Source organism: Carettochelys insculpta, chromosome 19 (genome assembly GCF_033958435.1).
Source record: "Carettochelys insculpta isolate YL-2023 chromosome 19, ASM3395843v1, whole genome shotgun sequence".
Lineage (NCBI taxonomy): Eukaryota > Metazoa > Chordata > Testudines > Carettochelyidae > Carettochelys > Carettochelys insculpta.
In genome coordinates this window covers 7,304,006-7,323,913 of record NC_134155.1, presented here as the reverse complement: position 1 = coordinate 7,323,913, position 19,908 = coordinate 7,304,006, and the positions used below count along the sequence as shown (strand labels likewise).

The 19,908-nt window shown below is 39.0% G+C and overlaps 1 protein-coding gene across 9 annotated transcripts in view; it reads left to right on the top strand.

The window, feature by feature from the left end:
- The window catches only part of BCAS3 (BCAS3 microtubule associated cell migration factor), a 548,857-nt gene that overhangs the window by 79,819 nt on the left and 449,130 nt on the right, over positions 1-19,908 (top strand). For all 9 annotated transcript variants that reach the window (XM_075013784.1, XM_075013782.1, XM_075013780.1 and 6 more), the window contains exons 8-9: positions 13,344-13,451; positions 19,195-19,271. In XM_075013784.1, coding sequence (XP_074869885.1) covers positions 13,344-13,451; positions 19,195-19,271 — 185 coding nt within the window. The remainder of the gene's footprint in view (positions 1-13,343; positions 13,452-19,194; positions 19,272-19,908) is intronic.

The following is a 19,908-nucleotide window of genomic DNA, read 5'->3' as shown; positions in this document are numbered from 1 at the left end:
AGATCTATAGAATTTCTAGTCCAGATCCAGAATTTCCAGTCCAGACCCGGTTACATAGTACAGAGGTTCAAAAAATTGCAGTAAAAACAGTAAGAACTGGGATCACCAAATTTGATACACAGCTTCCTCTTATCCTAACTTAAAGCAAGGTCGGGGTTGCTTGTGATGCGGGGAAGGGCACCAAAGCTCCCCTGCTTCCAGATCTGTTGTTTGTTGTTCCCTTTCTTCACTGTCAGGGAGTATGGGAAAAGCGCATAATGTGCTGCATTCCTCATTCTGACTGGGGAGGGCAGGAGGCAGGCAAGTTGGACACTTTGGTTTCACTCCCTCTCAAGGTCAGGAGGAGGAACAGCAAGTGGTTGGGGGTGAGTAGGAGCTTAGGGCTGAGAGCTTGGTTGGCGGGGGCTCAAGGTAAGCAGTTGGGGTGTGTATGGTGGGGAGCAGGAGTCAAGGCAGAGGGCTATTTGTCAGGGGAGCTAAAGGCAGAGAGCTTGGGGGGGTGCAGAGGTTGGGGAGGGGTCAGGAGGGCCTCTCGGCAGGGGGCTGGGAGCGTGAGGGGGTTGCAGGCTTTGAAAAGTACGCTCATTTGAGTAAAGCATGTATATTTTCCTTTTGTTTTCCAAAAACAAACATGCCCCCAAACCACACATATTGTTATTGACTAAGGACCCAAGCAACCCCAGATAAACAGAGCAGTTAATCAGCAATATAATAATTTGCACATCTCTATTAACTGTGGTTACTTTAATCTGAGAATGGATAATATTTTACAGACAGGGGAAAGGGGCACAGTGAATTTTTCAGGAGTATATGATGAGCTACCATTTGAGACTGGAACACAGTTTCTTGCTCTAATTATTAGCTGTGCTGTCCTTATGGAGAAATGACTTAGCCATGAAAATTTAGGAAGTCAGGGTGTTATTTTGCAACTCAGTGAAAACATAAAATGTAAATTGACTGACGCTGCATAGCTATTTGTGTCAGTCCATATATAAGGTTTAACACCTTAAGAGTTGCCTTGACCTGCCTTGTGAATTGTCAGCTAAGGACATGGACAGCAATGTTACACCTTCTCCCCCAGTCTCCCTTACTGCTTGCAACTGTGAACATAAACTGGTGTATGTAAGCATATCTCTGTGCCTACTTCATTCCTTGGCTCTAGAGGAACAGTTTTTGTGAATACTGTGCACGTAATTGCTCATATAGTATGAATCAGGATATGAGCAGTTGGGGTTTTGGCTAAGACACACCACTTCCTTTTATTTTGCAAACAAATACACACACACAAAAACAGAACAGTGTTGCTTTCCCATATTTTATTTTCCTAGCTAGAACTCAGGTTCCTTGTTTACCTGTTAGAGAGCTGTTTCTGTAGAGCTGATGACTGGTTCTAATAATTTCCCAATGTATGTATGGCTATAAAGGCAGGATTTAGCCCCTCCTTCCTTTTCTGGAAGGATGGAGGAGAGGATATGGAAGTTTCCATTTTACTTGTGTGTGAGATTTGTTCTATTTAATTAGTAAAGATAGATACAAGTATAGCACTTGATCTTTTTGGAGTCTACTGCAAATAATGTAATGCTAAATCAAATATGTTCCCTTCTTGTATTTAAAAAATTGGATTTAGTAACATATGCCTGTTTGGTCCAGCTTTTTCTTATTTAAAAATAAGAAAATTGCTTCCATGCTTCTGCAATTTGTGGTAGGTTTAAAATGTCTCTGCCGTTTTGTGTTTCCCTGATACGTGCACATTCTTGGAAAACGTCATTTTTTTTTTTTTCAAATACCTTGTTCCATTTTTCACAACATTGAATGACTCTGTTATATAGCATGAATGGAAGTAGTAAAATCTGTTATGTGTTGGGGAAAAAATGAAATCAGTAACTGGAATAAATTAATTTGGCTACTTGCAATTTTGATAGGTGAGGCTTAAGCTATTGCTTGGAAAAAAAAACACAAACAAAAAAAAAAAACGATGTAATAGTTTGTGTCATTCAGCAGTATCTGAAGAAAGTGCCCCTCTCCATAAATGTGTTGAATCATAAAGGTTGCGTACTAGACCTGAACATGTATAATTTTACTTTTGAGGTCCTTTAAAATTTGCCATTCTTTGAAGCACTGTTTCAGTATAACTAGTATTTGCAGTGCTTTTTTGTGCTCTTGTTTGCTGGTACTGAGTACTGGCACCTCAGCAGCCCCAGCTGATTGACTGAGGGGAATCAGTTCCTCTTTTATTTAAAAAAAAAAAAAAAAAGTCACTGAGTATTTATATTCCTTGTTTAAACAAACAGAAACCATCAGCAATACAGATGTTGTACATAGCAGTTTCTGAGTTGAAGAAATTTAAATTAGTGCCACTGACTGTATTAAACATGTAAAATATCACTAAAAGAATGAAATTTAGTCATTGAGTGCTAGTATTGTGAAGGCTGTTGGCAGAAATTTGTTCTTAGTAGAAGAGTAGTTTACCAAAAAAATTCAGCATGTCCAGGAAGAGCTGGAGCAGTGACAGACATATTCTAATAGTTAGATTTTTTTTTGAACAGAAACAAGATTGCTTTGCTGAAAATTAAATTGTGCTTCAAAATAGAATAATCAAATAAAGCCACCTGACATCATTTTGAAACAGTGCAATGGCAAAAGAGCTTTTTTTTCCTTTATTATTATTATTGCAAAACAGACTTTCATAGACAACTGCCAAATGGAAAGAATAGTTTCCAGATTTTTTTTATTCATACGTTTCTGGTTTTGTGTGAATTATTAATAGATATGTCATTACTCTGTGAGAGAAATGACAAAATGTCTGATGCTTTTAACTGAAAATAGCTTTAGAAAGTTGTTTCACATGGATAGTTTTAAACTTACAGCCACTGAATGTACCAAGTCACACAAAATAAAATGTATTAATCCATCTCTGTTAGTTGCTCCAATTTTTAAAAAAAATATTTCTCAGAGTAGTTCCAATGTGTGAAATACTTCAGTAGATATCAGTGGTACTACTAATTAGTCAGGCAAGCAGGATTTGAACTTTTAAGTACAGAATGCTACTATGGGGTATTATATTTACAGTTCTAACTTTTCATTATTTTGTACAGAATGTTAGTAAATATACTGTTACATTAAAAACTAAAATTAATTTGTTACAATAAAGAATCTAATTACACTTGGTGACACACGTCTGCTCTTTTGTTGTGTCTACTCACTTAGATCAATCCATTATCATTGAAGTCAGTAGGCATGTGTCCATTGATTTTGGTGGAGATTACGTTGGGCCTCTATTAATTTTCACACACCAGTTATCTGCAAATGATGGTCCGTTTACCTCTGGAGTCATGATTTAGTCCATTATTTTTGAATGTTGGTTTCTATGTGTAAAACTAAACATTATTAAAAAAAATTGTAAGATCACTTTTGATTGCAGTGTATTATTAGAAGAGTCACACTGAGTAAACATCAATTTCATGTTTATTTGCCATGGATGTACTTGCTGGTAGAATTGCTTTTTCTAGCTGTACAGAACTCTTTCTGCTGTTTATGCTGCCTTGCACATTAGTGCATAAAATATAAGGTCATTATATGAAGAAGGGAAATAGCCTCTTTCCAGCTGCTTCTTGTAAACCGATACTTGCTTGAGGTGCCAGCATAGATACACTACATGTCCCTCTCTGTATCTGAAATACCATCATTCTGAATTACATTACATTTAGCTCCATCTTCCCTTAATTATGCACCGAGTTGCATTACATCAGCCTTGCTGTATGCTTGCAGGTGACCTCTTCCTTCATTCACTTAATGGATGATGCACAAGCAGCTTCTGAAAGGGATCTATCCCCAGAAAAGGATTTCTCCTTTTCTCTTGTGGCCTGTAGGTTTAAACTGTCCTCTGGATTCCCAGTTATTAAGGTCAGCTTCCTCTGATAGATTTTTGTGGTGGGATTTATAGATAATGGTGAGATTGCAAAGAATCTGTCCAATACACTTGCTGGGAGATGCTGGTCTTGAATTTGCCAATTGCCATAATTAATTTAATGAAATTCCAGTTGTTCATTCTCAGAAGTGCCTCTTTGGAATTTGTCTTCCTTTGGGCTAGCTGTGTCTCAATCGCCTTGACGAGTTTGCTGATTTATGGTGTACTCACACAACTCTGTCTAACAAGTATTGGTAGCTTTCGCTCCTCTTTTGATTCCCTCTAGGTAGAATCTGTGGCATTTAGTGAAGGGGTATTTCGTAGCACCTGCAACTTTAAACAGATTCTATATACACTTGAAATCTTTCTCTCACTTTGGTTCTGACCTACTTAGTCTTCTGTGGATTTGCTAGATATAAATTTTGTGGCCTTCCCTTATTCATCTAATAGAGTTTTTCCTGTGCTTCATCCCTTGCGTTTTCACTCTTGTTGTTTAAAGTTCTGGATCTTACCTCTGACCGTAGTTTTTCCTTTTCCTCATTATGTCTTTTGATTTCTTAATAAAGAAAACATCTGCCTGCATTTACAGTTTCCGTTATATTTTGTTTGATCAGAACCTGTTCTCTCTCATCAAGCATCCTTGTTGATCACTGATTTGTCATGTTGACCTGACCTATTTTTATTTTTTTTAACTTTTTGGTTCATTTTGAGATTGTGGTAACTAGGTCAAAACAGTAAAGTATTCATTCATTGGGAAGAGAAACTTTTAGTATGCAAAGGTAAAGTTAAATACATCGTGAAGATAAACTGTAAAGTTGTTCACAGGCATCGTATTATTATGTGATCTAGTTACCAGACAGGAGAGGGCATGAGTTAGTTTGCAGTTATTAGGAGGTAATATTGTACCATAAAAACCTATTATTATTATTATTATTATTATTATTGTGTTTCCCATTGAAGATTCTTTCTATGTAATGTAGGTTCATCATCATTTATACGGCTTGCACTCTTGATACCCCAACTTCTGCTTGCTGTTCCTCAGAGCTATCACTGTATGTCTTGTCAATAAGATATGCAATACACCTGTCTTGGGGCAATGGCTAAGTCTGTCAACAATAGAAACAAAAAGTTGTGGTCCTGAAGTTATATTTTGACACATGCCTGGATTTTTAAAAATTCTGGTTACTTGACAGTTTTCTTTGACCTTAGTTTCTGAAAATCCAGACTCCAACCTTTGCAATGACCATACAATATTTAAAATACAGTAAACCCTTGATTTAATGGACTAATGGGGGAAGGGGTGTCCGTTAATGCCAAAGGTTTGTTTAAATCCGAATGGCGATACTGTGTGATGATGCACTGACCTTCCCAGCCCGTCACTCACTCCTGTCCTCTGCCTCCCCTTTCCTTTCCCCTTCCTGCCCCATTCTTCCCCTCACATCTCCATCTCCAGAAGAGTAGCTGCGTGCCACCTCCCATGGCTCTCAGCCACTCAGCATTTTGGCTTCTCCCGCCCTAGTGGTCCCAGCCGCTCTGGCGGCACCTCCAGCCCAGCCAACTCCAGTGAGTCGCTGGCATTTATGGGTGAGAAGGGTCTGGTGGACAGTTTCCATTATTTCTGAAGTCCATTAAATCAGAGCCTGTTAAATCGAGGGTTTACTGTCATGGTAGATGGTGGACTATTAACTTCGTTTTGGAAACAGGAATTTTATTAAAACTAGACAGTTAAGGAGAGAGGTCTCCTGTAAATAGAAGCCTTTCTGAAGTGGTCTATTAGTTTTACAGAAACTATGTATATTCAGATTTTACTTACCCAAAAATTTGGTTTTATGTCTCTAGACTTGTTTCATGTTTTCTGCTTTCCTTGTTGTTTAATATGGATGGTCACACTTGTGACATGAGAAAGTTTGCCTATTTGAGCAGATTATTCCAAGTCTTTCTGTGCACAAGATATGGTCTAAAGTCAGGTCCTTTCATCTGTTCTCAAAGAACATAAGATCGCTGACTTTAATTTTCTTTCTATTCACATATAAAAATGAGGATTCCCGGTAGTGTTTTTAAGAAGGTTGCCATTACATTTTTATAGCTACAGAAATATATAATGGATGGTATATTTGCTATATGGCAAATTTGTGTGTGTCCATTCATCTTTCCACACAACTTATTACAAATTAAGCGATACTTATATTTTAAGAAGAAAAACCTGTGAGTAAACAGTACCTCTACGATGATCCACATGCCCAGATACATTAATTTTCCAGTTGTACAAGAAACCTGTTGGATTTTTTCCTCCCGGTATCTCCACATGGCAATGATGAGTCGGAGAAACCAAACCAAACCAATCCAAGAGCCTGATGGAATCCTTACATTTTATGTTTACTAAGGGAAAACTTTTTAAGTGCTGTTGGTGAATTTGGGGCTCACAGTCTCGAATGGTTCATTTCATATCTCTGTATTAAACTTCTAGATGGACAGCTAAGATACAATAAAATATGTATCATCTGCAGGAACTACTGTTAGTGTTTTATTTTATGAGAGACTTATGAATATTATTACCCCAGGTAAGTTTCTACATTCCTGTTTAAAGATCTCCATTTGTCCTCTTGGGTTACTTTATATAACTATCTTTGGGACACTGTATTATGATTGATCTTCTAACCAAGGAGAATTGGATGAGCTGTTATCTTTTATAAGCTAGAGGGTTTTCTGTTTATCTGAAACTTCACTTGTTTTATAGTTTCTTGGGGACATCAGCTTGTGTTGTCTTAATCCAAAGTAGACCTTTAAGTAACCAGTGTATTTTGTATTAATTAAGTAGAATAGGGAGCATATTTGACCTATTGGTGATTGTCTGGCTATCCTGAAAAAAGGACAGGAGGCATTTGATACAGGTTTAATCAGGCTGCAACTTTATTAGTAGATGTCTGGGACTACCTGGCAGATAAAATGTACAGTGCAGGTAACCCTCACCCCAATTTTCTATAATTAACCGGGGGGAATGCTTTTACTGGCACCTTCCGTTTTTCATCCATGTCCTTCCAGCATATCCATTGCCATGAGTTTACCAATCCCTCTCCCCAGCCTCATAGGAGGGTTAAGATGGGCTATAATAATGGGACTTGGCTCCCTGCCATACCAGTCACAGGAGTCACACACAGGCCCTCAGTTCTCTCAGATACAGACCACCTCTCCTCAAGTCCTTTCCCAACACATTTTTCTGTTTACTGTATATCTTCTTTTATGGAGTACCAGTACCTGGACCAGACATCCACTGTACACTTAAATAATGAATTCTGACACATGACCTGTTTCTTCTCATGTCATGCACAAACAGAGCCCATCTGAACCTGCTGTGAGGAAGGAGAAAAAAAAAACATTGCTGCCCCTAGGCCAGCATCGTGACAAGGGAAAAAATTCCTTCCTAGCTCTCCCTCAACAAGACAGCAGGAAAATAAAGCAAATAATGTGGTATATTTTATAATATGAATAGAGCTGGGAGTGGGTGCTACCTAGGCTGCTCCCTGTGAGGAGGGGAGAATCAAGGCACAGTCTGACATTGTTAAACCCCTCATTCCTAAATGGTGAGTCAGCCACCATGTTGAATCCTTTTTAGCAGGCTTTTATGTCTCCACTCCACCCTCCACCTCCAGGGTGATTTTATTACCTTCTCAGTTTTGTGCCATGTTGCATTCCATATGCTCATCAACTTCGTGTTTTGGTTTTCAGTCAAAAGTCCTCAAATTCTTTTGGAAAAGATTGTTTCCATGCAGTGAAGTTTGTAATGCTGTTCCACAGTAGTTGAGATACCTCTGTTTTCCTTAATACAAATTTAAATGCACCGGTGTTAATTACGTGAACATAATCAATGTCATTTCAGACACCTTCAAAGTTTTGAGCGTGTATCTGTTTGGGCATTGGTTGCTTAGCAGAGAAAATTCCTACATAAAGAATATTTTGCCTAACTACACTTTCTAAGATCCTTAGAGCCTCTGGTAAAGGGTATTGTTTTTCAGTGATTACTGTGTATCCTGTTTATGTCTTATTGAACAAACATTAATGATTTTTAATATGAATAGGCATAGTATATTAATATTTTCTCTCCATTAGTAATAGACTCCAGTAGTAAAATGATGTGCTTGCAATAAATGAGACAGAGGGGAGAGATTAATGTTCTTAAATCTCTACCTCTGTAGGCCTGAATTTAGCCCATTAGCTTATTCCTGATCTTCAGGGCATCTCATCAGAGGTACACATCTTTTTATAGAATTAGTTGCAAGATGTAGTGGTTTAACAAAAGTTTCTAGGCACCTGGATGACATTAAGTAGCTGAATATGGTAGTAACCTAAAATAACAAATGTAATTGTAAATGTGTAAGCTGAGTTTTAGAATGGTAGCAAAGGATATGTAAATGTTAACATTTTTATATGTAACATTGGGGTGTGATGTACAAAACTTGCAGAACACTTGCATCTCTCACTGACTTCACTTGTTGCTGCTCCTGTTCAAAAATTCTGATGATTGGGTTTCAGCATCTTCAGATTTTCATTGTTCTAAAATATGACTTTCCTGTTTCTTTTGCGGAGAGGGTGTCAAAAGTAAAGAAAAAGTCATAGGAACAACAGCCAAGCCATCTGCAGCAATGTAATATGGGCTTAGAAGAAAAGTATGGTTTGCAGCATTGGTGAAATGATATTGTCATGATGCACAAGTAAAAGAAGTAGAGAACATTTAGACATCGAGGAGACAGAGAGTCTTAACTCACTAAGTTGCCAGCCTGAGGGATATATATTAGAGATTGTTCTGTTTTTGTTCCAGACCGTTCCAGGGATACCATACCTGAACACCAATATTTCTGCTAAGTCTGTGTCACCAGATAGTAGGCTTGAACCTTTGCAGCAAATTATTTTGACTGCTTTACTTACTGCCTGTAATGCTGAGAATCCCAAGCATGAACTCCAAATGCCATTGTCAAGATGATAGGGCTGGTGTGCAAACAGATGGCACAGAAAAAAGAAGAGGTGTGACTTCACCTAAATCAACCTTAGCCACTTCTTTTCTGAAATCATAGAATCATAGAACACTAGGACTGGAAGGGACCTCGAGAGGCCATCGAGTCCAGCCCCCTGCCCCAATGGCAGGACCAAGTACTATCTAAACCATCCCTGATAGACATCTATCTAACCTGTTCTCAAATATCTCCAGCGATGGAGATTCCACAACCTCCCTTGGCAATTTATTCCACTGTTTGACCGCCCTGACAGTTAGGAACTTTTTCCTAATATCCAACCTAAACCTCCCTTGCTGCAGTTTGTCCATTGCCTCTTGTTCTATCCTCAGAGGCCAAGAAGAACAAGTTTTCTCCTTCCTCCTTATGACTCCCTTTTAGATACCTGAAAACCGCTATCATGTCTCCCCTCAATCTTCTCTTTTCCAAACTAAACAAGCCCAATTCTTTCAACCTTTTTTCATAGGTCACATTCTCTAGACCTTTAATCATTCTTGTCACTCTTCTCTGAACCCTCTCTGGTTTCTCCACATCTTTTTTTGAACTGCAGTGCCCAGAACTGGACACAATACTCCAGCGGAGGCCTAACCAGCGCAGAGTAGAGCAGAAGAATGACTTCTTGTGTCTTGTTCACAACACACCTGTTAATGCATCCCAGAATCATGTTTGCTTTTTTTGCAACAGCATCACAGTGTTGACTCATATTTAGCTTGTGGTCCAATGCACAGACTTGTACCAAAATAGCTAAATGGTTTCTTTACGAAACCAATTTAATTAGATCAGGGCAAAGTGGCATGTAGATCAGCACTGGCTTTCCAACACTTTCTGGTAGTAATGGTGAACCACGAATTGAAGGCGGCTACTCTTGTGTCCAATCCTTTGACCTCATAAATGGTTGACGCTGAAGGACGCCCCCCTGCCCTTAATTATTAAAATAGGTTAGGTATGTGCCTGGGACAAACTATTCTTTCTGAACTAATTTCTGTGGGAGCATCTTATGTGTATTTTTTTAAATTGCAATGTGTATATTGGTTCTCGACACCATCTTGGTAATTTGCACACCATATGCTTGTGAGATTCTAGATAGAAATAGAAATTTGTGTCTGTAGGTCTCCAGTCTGGGTCCAAAACACAAGCAGGCATTGTCAGGGATTGTGTAAAATGCTGTAGAATAAAGCAGATCTATGCAAAAGGAAACACACACTTTTACCCATACTTAGTATGTTTATTCAGCTGGCAATTTATGCTGCTTCATATTCGTTGACCTAGAAATAGCCATCATTTTAATGCACTCTTGGAGGAAAAAAAGGTGTTATAGAAGAGAACTGCCACATCAAAGCCTCTCTCCAGCTTGTAAAATGGTATCTACCCCTACCCTTCGCAACTCTGTTGTAACACTCAGCACTTTTTTTTCTATCTAAAGAAAGTTCAGCCTTTTATTAAGAAGCAGCTGTACAGTTTTATTTATAGTGAAATGATAAAAGCAACACAAACTATTTGAAAAGATCTGTACTGTTTAAACACGAGTCTACAATAAATGTAATGTGGGTTCTACCCTGACTCAACTGTTGCCATATCATACAATACGTATCCATTTAAGTAAGTGTGAGAGAGAAATCCTATGTAAATAGCTAGACGAAGTTTAGAACTGCATACTTGTCAACTGACCCATATTGTGTGGGTCAGGTCTGCTGTTCCAAAGTTGACTTTGGAATCAGTGAAATTAAGCACTTGGCTGACTGTGGTTGTACAGAAGATTTTTGTAGCTATTGATTATGTCATGGAATCAGTATAATATTCTCTCCCTTTCCAAATACAGGAAGCCCACGTCTATCCTTTCCTTCTGAAAAATTCTGTGTAGAATGTTGAAAGAAGACCCCTTAATGACACCCTTCTTATCACTGGAGCTTTTAAATATGTTTTAAATCTGTCCCTAATAACTCGGGGGCGGGGGGGCACACACCTTTTTTTGCCCTGTGAGAATTAGACTTTAATTTGTTTTAAAGGTGAATATTTCTTTCGACTTTTATTTCACTTGTGTAACATACTCTTTTCTCTACTTTTTTTCAACTACTTGACTGCGAAGAACAGTTTGTTTTGTACAACTTAGGAACGTTTGACTATACTTAAAAAAAAATCCAAACTAAAAGATTTTAATTGTCTTAAAAATACCAATACAAAATACCTTGAATTATGGATTTTTTTTGTGGAAGTTTAACAAATATATGAAATGCTGGTAGAGTTGAAAATAATATAAATTTCTTTATGGCAGGGCAAGGCTTTAGGAAGGCTGGGGAAGCTGAAGCCCCTCCCCCTCACTCCTAGTGACACTTGTTGCTTACTCTTCCCCGTCTGTCACTGTCAGGGAGTGGGAGGCAGAGTCAGTCTCATTCCTGGGCCCCAGGTCCTCCATTCAGTCCACTGGCCCCACCATATGAACCCCGTCACCCTTGCTGGGGCAGGGGGATGGTCTGGGGGGAACCTGGTCCCCACACACTCATTCTGGGTTCCGGCTTTGGATGGCCGCTACCGGTAAGGGCTGACTTCCTTTGCCCTTGCCCCTGTAGTACTTCTCCCTGGGCCACTTCCCCAGACGATTCCTCCTGGTACCTCCTAGTGACAGTGGTAGCCATGGCATCAAGTCCCCTCCTTTGTTTGGCTCCTGCTGCTGACCAGTTCCCCACAGTCGCTGGTTGAACTTCAGGTCCCCTGGACTGGGGCAGCCTAGCCCCTGGGTTGCTGCAGCTCTTCTTCTCTTTTACGGCCTCTGGTGTTCCTCCAAGTTTCCTTTCCTCTCCTCACTCACCTTCCAAGCTCTACTTAACCACCCTTCCTCTTGCCCTGCATGGAGAGAGGCTTATAAAGGTCTCCCTGAGTGGGATCAGCAGGCCCTAATTGATTTAGGGCCACCTACTCCTCAGCTCCTCCCACTCTGATTGTCAGCTCCATCTCTGCCCTGTTTATACTCCTGTCTTTCCGCCCCGGCCCCACCCTGCCACAGAGGAAAATGCATAGCATGGGTCACTCACTCCTCTGCCCTCTCCCTGCATCAGGCTAAAGGGAGAGGAATGCCAGGACACTCGGTTTTCCTCTCGGTCCCTGATAGTGATGGAAGGGGAACAGCAAGCAACGAGCAGTGTCGCTAGGAATGGGGGATGGCTCCAGCCCCCTTCCTACATCCCAAAAGGGTGCCCTGGGCGAGTAGGGAGCTGGGGCAGCCCCAAACCATTGTGGGGGGGTGCCTCCACCAGCCCCTCTCACCTGCTTGAGGCTTAGCATGGCAGCCTGCAGGAGAGATGTGGGAACCTGGCTGAGAGCAAGCCATGCCTCCTTCTGCTGCCGAGGGCCCCAGCAGGCTCTTACCAGAGCGATGTGCTGGGGCATGCCATTCCATTTCCATCTCTAAATGCTGGGAATGGACCTCATGTTATTCATAAACAGTTTGATTTAATAATCTGTACGCATTGGGGAGAATCTTAAAAAAAATTGAGACACAGATAAATTTAGTTGAAATCATTTCATTACTGAACCATGAGTGGAATGCTGTTGCCTGGCCTTTGGGCTAAAATCCAGCATAATAAGTTTAATAGCACTGTTCATGGCCTAGAGTTGATATCTTTCCTGTGCCATATCTGGGGGAGAAGTCATGTTATGTCGTGTCTGTTGCTTCATTCTGTGTTACTAGCATGTTTGAAATGGAAGCAAAATCTTGCCTATCAGAGACTGATTTGTTCAGAGAAATAAGTTGTGATGTGCTGTAGCTTTCTTTTCATGACATCTGTTTTGTAGCTTATTACAGTAATGATATAAATAGCCTGTATTTTTGTGTAACTTAATTTAAATGTTATAAAGCTTGTTTTTCATTACAATGCAATTACAATGTAATTACACTGTGGTTATAGTTTTTGAAATCTATAATTATCACTGCTTCTTATAAGTGCTGAATTTATTGAATCATTTATCATTGTCCATTTAGTTTCAAATTTGAAATGATGATAAATTTTACGTTATTCATTTTATACCTTTAGCTAGACTATAACCAAATAATCCCAGGAAGTTAACTACCTGTGTTGCACTGAGCCCTAGTCATTGACAGCACATTGTACTGGATTGTGTAGAATTATAGGAAATACCTTCTTTCAACACTGATGTTTGAGATCCTGGAATTTCACTGCGAGTCACACTATTATAATAAAATCCAAAAGAGCTAGATAAGTAAGGAACAGCTTATTTGTCTAGCTACTTTATCAATTTTATTTTACAAAAGATAAAAAGGTTGAGCTTTTTTTGTATAGCCTTCACATACTTTTCAATTGATCAGGCCTGAAGGTGTTAAGAAGGGGGAGCAGAAGGCCAAATCATGAGTAGTTTGGTTTTAAATGTTTTAAAATGTACGGTATCTAAACGTCTCTTTCTATGATTCTTTTCAGCACAAGCCCACCTTACTGCTGTGTGGACCTTTACTCTTTACGAACAGGAGAGATGGTCAAATCCATACAGTTCAAAACTCCTATTTATGATCTGCACTGCAACAAAAGGTAGAAACTTTCTTTTGCTTTCTCTGTATGTTGCTTTTTTTTGCTAGTAACATACATGGTTTTATCCAGGTACTGGCTTTAGAATTTTAAAACATCATGCAGCCATCTCAGCTCAGTTAAAGTGGAGCTTGGGTTTTCCCCTTTTCAAGGAATATTTTACCTTAGAATTGAACAATAATACTTTTATCGTGCCTTGTGTAAGAGAGTGCAGTATCTTCATTACGAATTGGGAATCTGGGGTACAGCTCTGTTAAATCAATTTATATCTGTAAGTCGGAGTCTGAGTTGTCAGCAGCCTCGTATCCTGATACCCAGTTGTCCTAAGCAGTAGTACATGCCTCCTGCCTGTATATAGAATGTATATATGAAGATCCCGTATGTATTCTGAGTTGTATGAATAATAATTGTACTCCTTTACATTAGAAGGTGTGAACTGGATAAATCAGTGTGTTTCATCTGGAATAACAACACATTGAATAACTAAATCCAGAAAGAGAATGGTTTTGAAATATTTAAGCATTCGGTCTAAAAGACCATGATTGTCTGGAATCCTAGGTTCAAATCCTGTTAGGGTTAACTCAGCCTTCACATTTCTGATATAGATAAAAATGAATATCCAACAGTGTGTTTTTCACCAAAAGACTCTAGAAGTGCAAGGTCAGTCGGTCGGTCGGTCGGTCTGTCTGTCTGTCTGTCTGTCTGAGGACAGAAAAGATCCCTTTGTGCTTTTAGTAAGAGAGTTTGCTCTGATGACATTTGATCAAAATTTCCTTTTTCCTATTGCCACTATTTTATTGCTTGCATGGATGGCTACTTCCTTCTATTTCACATTATTATTTATAGGTTTTTATGTATTAACTTTTTCTTTGCAGCACCCTTCACCTTTGTATACAAAGGTGCTTTATACAGGAAGGAACAATGCCATTTTCATGTTATAGATGGAGAAAGTCAGGCACAGAGAAATTGCTGCATTTCAGTTGTGCTATAAGTATAGCTTGTGATATACCGTGGGATCCTTCAAGGTGTCAGGTGCTATCAAAATGTAATTTATTATGAAATTTAATATGTTTTAGCAAGAAAACTAATTTTTAAACAGATAATGGGGTGTGGTGCAAAGTGAGAACTGAGAAAATGAGAGATCATCAGGTGGGAACGGTCCAATTTTATTTTGTATGTTGCATAAAAAATAAATGACAGGGTTGAACAAAATATCAGTTATAAAGGAAGAGAGAATAACAAACTACATCGAGGAGAGATGATGATGAAATTATTAAACGAAAAAAAGAGTGCAGATTCTAAGGGCACTAAAAATTTTAAGACATGTTTCTCTAGCATGGCACCATACTTAAAATATCAGTTTTTAAATTAGATTGAAGATGAATAGTGGAAGGAGACATTAGGTTATAGAACAATTCAACAAACAAGTAGTTTCATAACACCAGAACTTCATATAATTTGATGCTATTGTAGAGTTATAAGACTAAATAGTATGTTAATATTAACTAGCCAGAATCAAATTCTGTATCAGTGGGACAACATCAAACATCTGAGTTGAACTGAAGAAGTTAAACTGAAGAATAGAAAGAATTTCACAAAATAGGTCACTATTCCTTTAACAGTCTGTCAAAAAGAGTTCAGTATGTATCTGTGCAACTGTCTCTTTAAAAATTTAGAGTTCCCTTGCGGACAGTGTGATGATAGTAAATCTTTCCAGTCTAGCCTTTTTTAGCAGAAGAAAAATCCAATTGTAAAAACAGTCAAAAGGCAAAACATCATTCAAAGTCTCTCAGCTAAAAAACTCTCTCCAGGTGCTAATGTTTCTTTTTTCTAAGTGGTGAAAATGGAAAAGCTACTCAAAGTTGTAGGGCTTTATCAAGGGTAGTTGGTTTTTCTGGAGGATGTCAGATTCTACTCTCATCCAAGGAAAGTTCACTGTTTCAGACTGAAAATTAATGAAAAATGGCCAATTAAAGTCATAATGGAGCATTAGCTATACCATAGACTAATGCAGTATAAAAATTGAAGTTCAAAATAAACTTTGAGTTGCAGAAGAGCATAAAAGCATTTATTACTTATATATTTGCATTCCAAAAACATCCACAATCTGTTAGGCGCGATCCATACAGGCAAGTACAGTCTCTGCCTCTGAGAGCAGAAGACGGGAAATATTAGAAGAGTTGGAGAGAGTGTTGTGATCCAAACACATACAGTTTTAGATACACTGTGCTAAGCCTTCCTCCCCCACCACCATACTTGACTGTCCTTCAGTCTGCCCACGATTAATTGGCTACGTTCTTAGTGCCTCCCTGGAAGAAGTTACTTAAAATTGATACATTTCCGTGTTGTTTTCCTTTCCTGTGATTTAAATAGGTGGAATTAATTTTGTTAAACTTAAAATAGTTTACGCTAGAAGCAATTAGCTTTAGGATTCAAAATTACTATTCATTTCAAACAAGACCAAGTTGTAAATTATTGAGGGTCAAAAAGAGCCTGTTGGAACAGAAACACACATGGACCCCGAACTATAATTGTCCTTCATGACATTGCCCATGTAGATTCTTGCTGCGAGACTGTACATCCTGCCATTTGGCAACAGAACTCATTTCAAAGAAGTTAGCCAACGCGGGACTGTGCGCATACTTTCCTGTTCCAGCACTGTAAATCTCTGGCCATGAAAGCCCTCCCATCCCCAAATCGTCCCTGAGTTCCACTTTTTCCATCATCCCAAGATGACGCAAAACCCAATTTTCCCCGTTGCTTCTGGATTTGTTTTAGAATTAATAAATTTCCTATCCTGGTACAGTAGTTCTAGACTCTTCGCCCATGAGGGTTTTGTCGACAAAATTTGTGGAGCGTCCACATGCAAAATGCGTTCTTCGACATACGGTCGACGGGACTCAGCACTTTTGTTGAAAGCCTCTTCCTCCCACGAGGCAGAATACCTTTCTTGACAGAATCCGTCAACAAAAAAGCCACGTGGATGCTCTGGGAGGCCCTCTGTCAACAGAAAGGGCCTCTCGATCAGTGGGCAGCTCTGTCTGCTGTGCTTCCTGTCTGCCATTCTGCCCAGAGAGTGCTGGGCAGTCTGGCCACTCTCTGTCGGCAGAGTGGATAGCTTTTTTGATCTGCTTTTGTGTGTGGATACACTCTGTAGACAGAAGTTTTGTTGGAAAATCTCTTCCTATAGTATCTTCTGTCAACAGATCGCTGTAGTGTAAACATAGCCAGAGGCATAGAGAAAAAGATCCTACTCATCTGGTGTCAGCAGTTTTTTTGAGTTTTAACTTACCACATTTAGCAGAGAATGAGCCTAACCATAGCTAGGGAGAGAGGAAGCCGTGCTAGTCTATACAGTATCAAAACAAAAAGCAGTCAAGTAGCACTTTAAAGACTAGCAAAATAGTTTATTAGGTGAGCTTTCGTGGGACAGACCCACTTCTTCAGACCATGGTTCTGGTCTGGCTATGGTCTGAAGAAGTGGGTCTGTCCCACGAAAGCTCACCTAATAAACTATTTTGCTAGTCTTTAAAGTGCTACTTGACTGCTTTTTGTCTTCATAGCTAGGGAATTTCTCTAGTCCATCAGGACAGAAGTTTTTTGGATCTTTTGCCTAAGAGTTGAGCAGCTCGATCTTCTCAAAAGGAGCACCACAAACTTTCACAAGAAGTCTCTCTGCTCGTAGAAGAAGAGGCAACGTTGGGACAAACAAGCACCCATTTATATGTGATAATCCTCTGGAGCTAATACAGGTTGATATAAAAGTGTTTGTTTTTGATTATGTTCCAGGACAGCCAGCCCCCTTTGATCATAGAGATCCAAAGATAATAGAACTTAGGTGGATCCAAATTACTGAGATCTTTTGTTGGGATTGGGCCTAAAGCACTTGTCTTTACAGATCCAGATTGCTCAGATCCTTTGTCTCTTTGCTTGTGGGCTCAGCATGCTCAAAATGGACTCTGCAGAAGGATTGGTTAGAGAAGACTCTTGGACTAGGAACACAGTAACTACCCATTAAGGGCCAAGGACCTTTTGGTGGAACACCTTTTTCCCAGAATTGCCCAAGACTTAGAATTGAAAGGGATAATTAGTCTGGAAAACAAATATTTTGTAGGTTACGAGAGATGTGGGCTGATATCTTTGTCCAACCATGAAGTTATCCCAAGAATTCTGTGTCAGATTCTTGGATGGTGGTTTTGGGTTTTTTGATTCAAATAAACCACTTTTTACAGCCAATATCTTTCCTGAGATTCCTAATGGTTTGTTTAAAGGTTGTTACTCACTTTGGACATTGAGGACTACTAGGCATGTTCTCAACAGGACAAACATTTCAAATGGAAATTGATATAACAAACATTATAGCATACACATACATACACAGTGCTGCCTGTCATCAATTAAACAGTAACTGTCATTTTTCTAGCTCTGTAGTAAGAAAATAATCAGATTTAAGAGAACCATATTTCTATATTTGAGGAAGGATTGTATTGAAGTGAACAAATGGGTGATAAAGCTTACAAACTCATTCGCCGGTGCAGCTTCTTTGCAGATTGTTTTTTTTTCCTTTTGAAAATAAAGTTGAAATGATTACAGGGGCCTTTTCAGTCTGAATGATGTAAATCTTAATTCTAAATTTTGTACATTTTTAAGCTGCACTTTTATGTTGTGTTGAATACAGTGTACCACTGCCTAATCATTTGCCATATGACCTATCTTTTGCTTCAAATAATGAACCAGTACAAGATATGTAAATTTAGTGGGTGGAGAGGGTTAGAGTTGTACACCCTCCAAAATATATGTCCTTTTATTTTAAAGGCTTAAAAATGAACGACAGCCAGCTTTTTTGCCAGTCTGCAAAACTGCTGTGTATTGGTATTTGCATGTAAAGCACTGAAATTTCAAAACATAACTGAATGATAGCTACCTCCTTGAATTATTGTCATTGTCCCTGCATTTAGGATGCTGGCAACCACTGGCATTGATTTTTATTGTATAAATCCTGTTTCCCTCATCTCTTAATTCAATGGTGATATGCTTTCATCTACGGAATACAATTCACTGTTAATAAATACTAAAGTTAATAGATGGGTCTAGTACAGATTGAGCCTCCCTAGTCCAGCACCCTCAGGACATCAGTGGTGCTGAACGAGAGAATGTGCCGGACCACAGGAGGTCAATATTGTCTGTCAGCATTTCAAACACTTCCATGCTTACTGGGCTCTTAAAAGACATTAAATGGTAAATGTACCGCTAAATAACAGCACAGAACAATGAGAACCAGGACTGCTGGCTGTAAAAAAAAATTTTATGGGATCATGGGAAACTTGGCCACAACCCATGAAGAGTGGTCATCTGGCTAACTGAAATCATGCCAGAATATGGATGTTGCCAGAGGAGTGTGCCGGACTAGGGAGGTTCAGCCTGTAGTTGGACAGATTTGCAGTGAAATAAACAATGTGATTGTTTCCAGAGCAAAAGACTTCCTTTTAAATTAGTCTGTGTGCTGACTGTGGATTTGATTGCTATTTGTGACACTGAAGACAATACAGGATCCTTGTGCTTGTTTTCTTTCTTACTTAATAAGCCTTTTATTACAAGAGTTATATCACAGCTGCTGCCCTGCTCTGTTTTATTTGTATACTACCTGAACAGCCGGTTATGTGGTGGGAATGAAATTGTCTTTAGCAACTGCCCATTATTGGAGAATTCATGTTTCAAGTACATGTTTTCATTTTTGTGTTTTTAGGATACTTGTTGTAGTCTTGCAAGAGAAAATTGCTGCCTTCGACAGCTGTACATTCACAAAAAAATTCTTCGTTACAAGTATGTATGATATTAGATTCAATTTCTGTTCTCTGGTGAATAGCTGTAGTCCCATAAAATAGACTTGGAGTTGTCAAGAGGATCAAACTGCAAGTCAAAAAAAAAAAAAAGCAAAAAAAAACAACCTCACATTGCAACAAATGTGAATCCCTAAAGGCCTATTTTTCTCCCCAAAATGCTAAGTGTCTGCAATTCTCAGTGACTTCATTGAGAGTTGCAGGTGTTCCCTTACGCCCCAGAATCTACTTCCATTACCTCCGAGTTGTGAAGTTTTGCATATTTGTCATTATCGCTAAACTTTTATTTATAGTGAAAAGTACTTTTATTAATGATCTTTTTATTATCAGTCCATTAAATTCTGCTCTGATTACTTTAGGTGGTCTGTGTTTTCAGCTGTAGATTTTATGTGGAATCATCTGTTTGAAAATGTGATCCTGTAGCAGTGGTCTGTCAGTTTTTTGGTTGTTCGTTATCTGCAGTCTCAGATCTGTTTTCTCTATTAAGAGTGATATTGCACCTCCTACAGACTAATGAGGTCAGAACTACACAGTGTACTCTTCAGTGAATTCGGTGCTTCTGCACAGTGCAGAATTTTGCAGTAGTGAATGTTGTGCATCCCAGATTTCCTTTCTCCTTC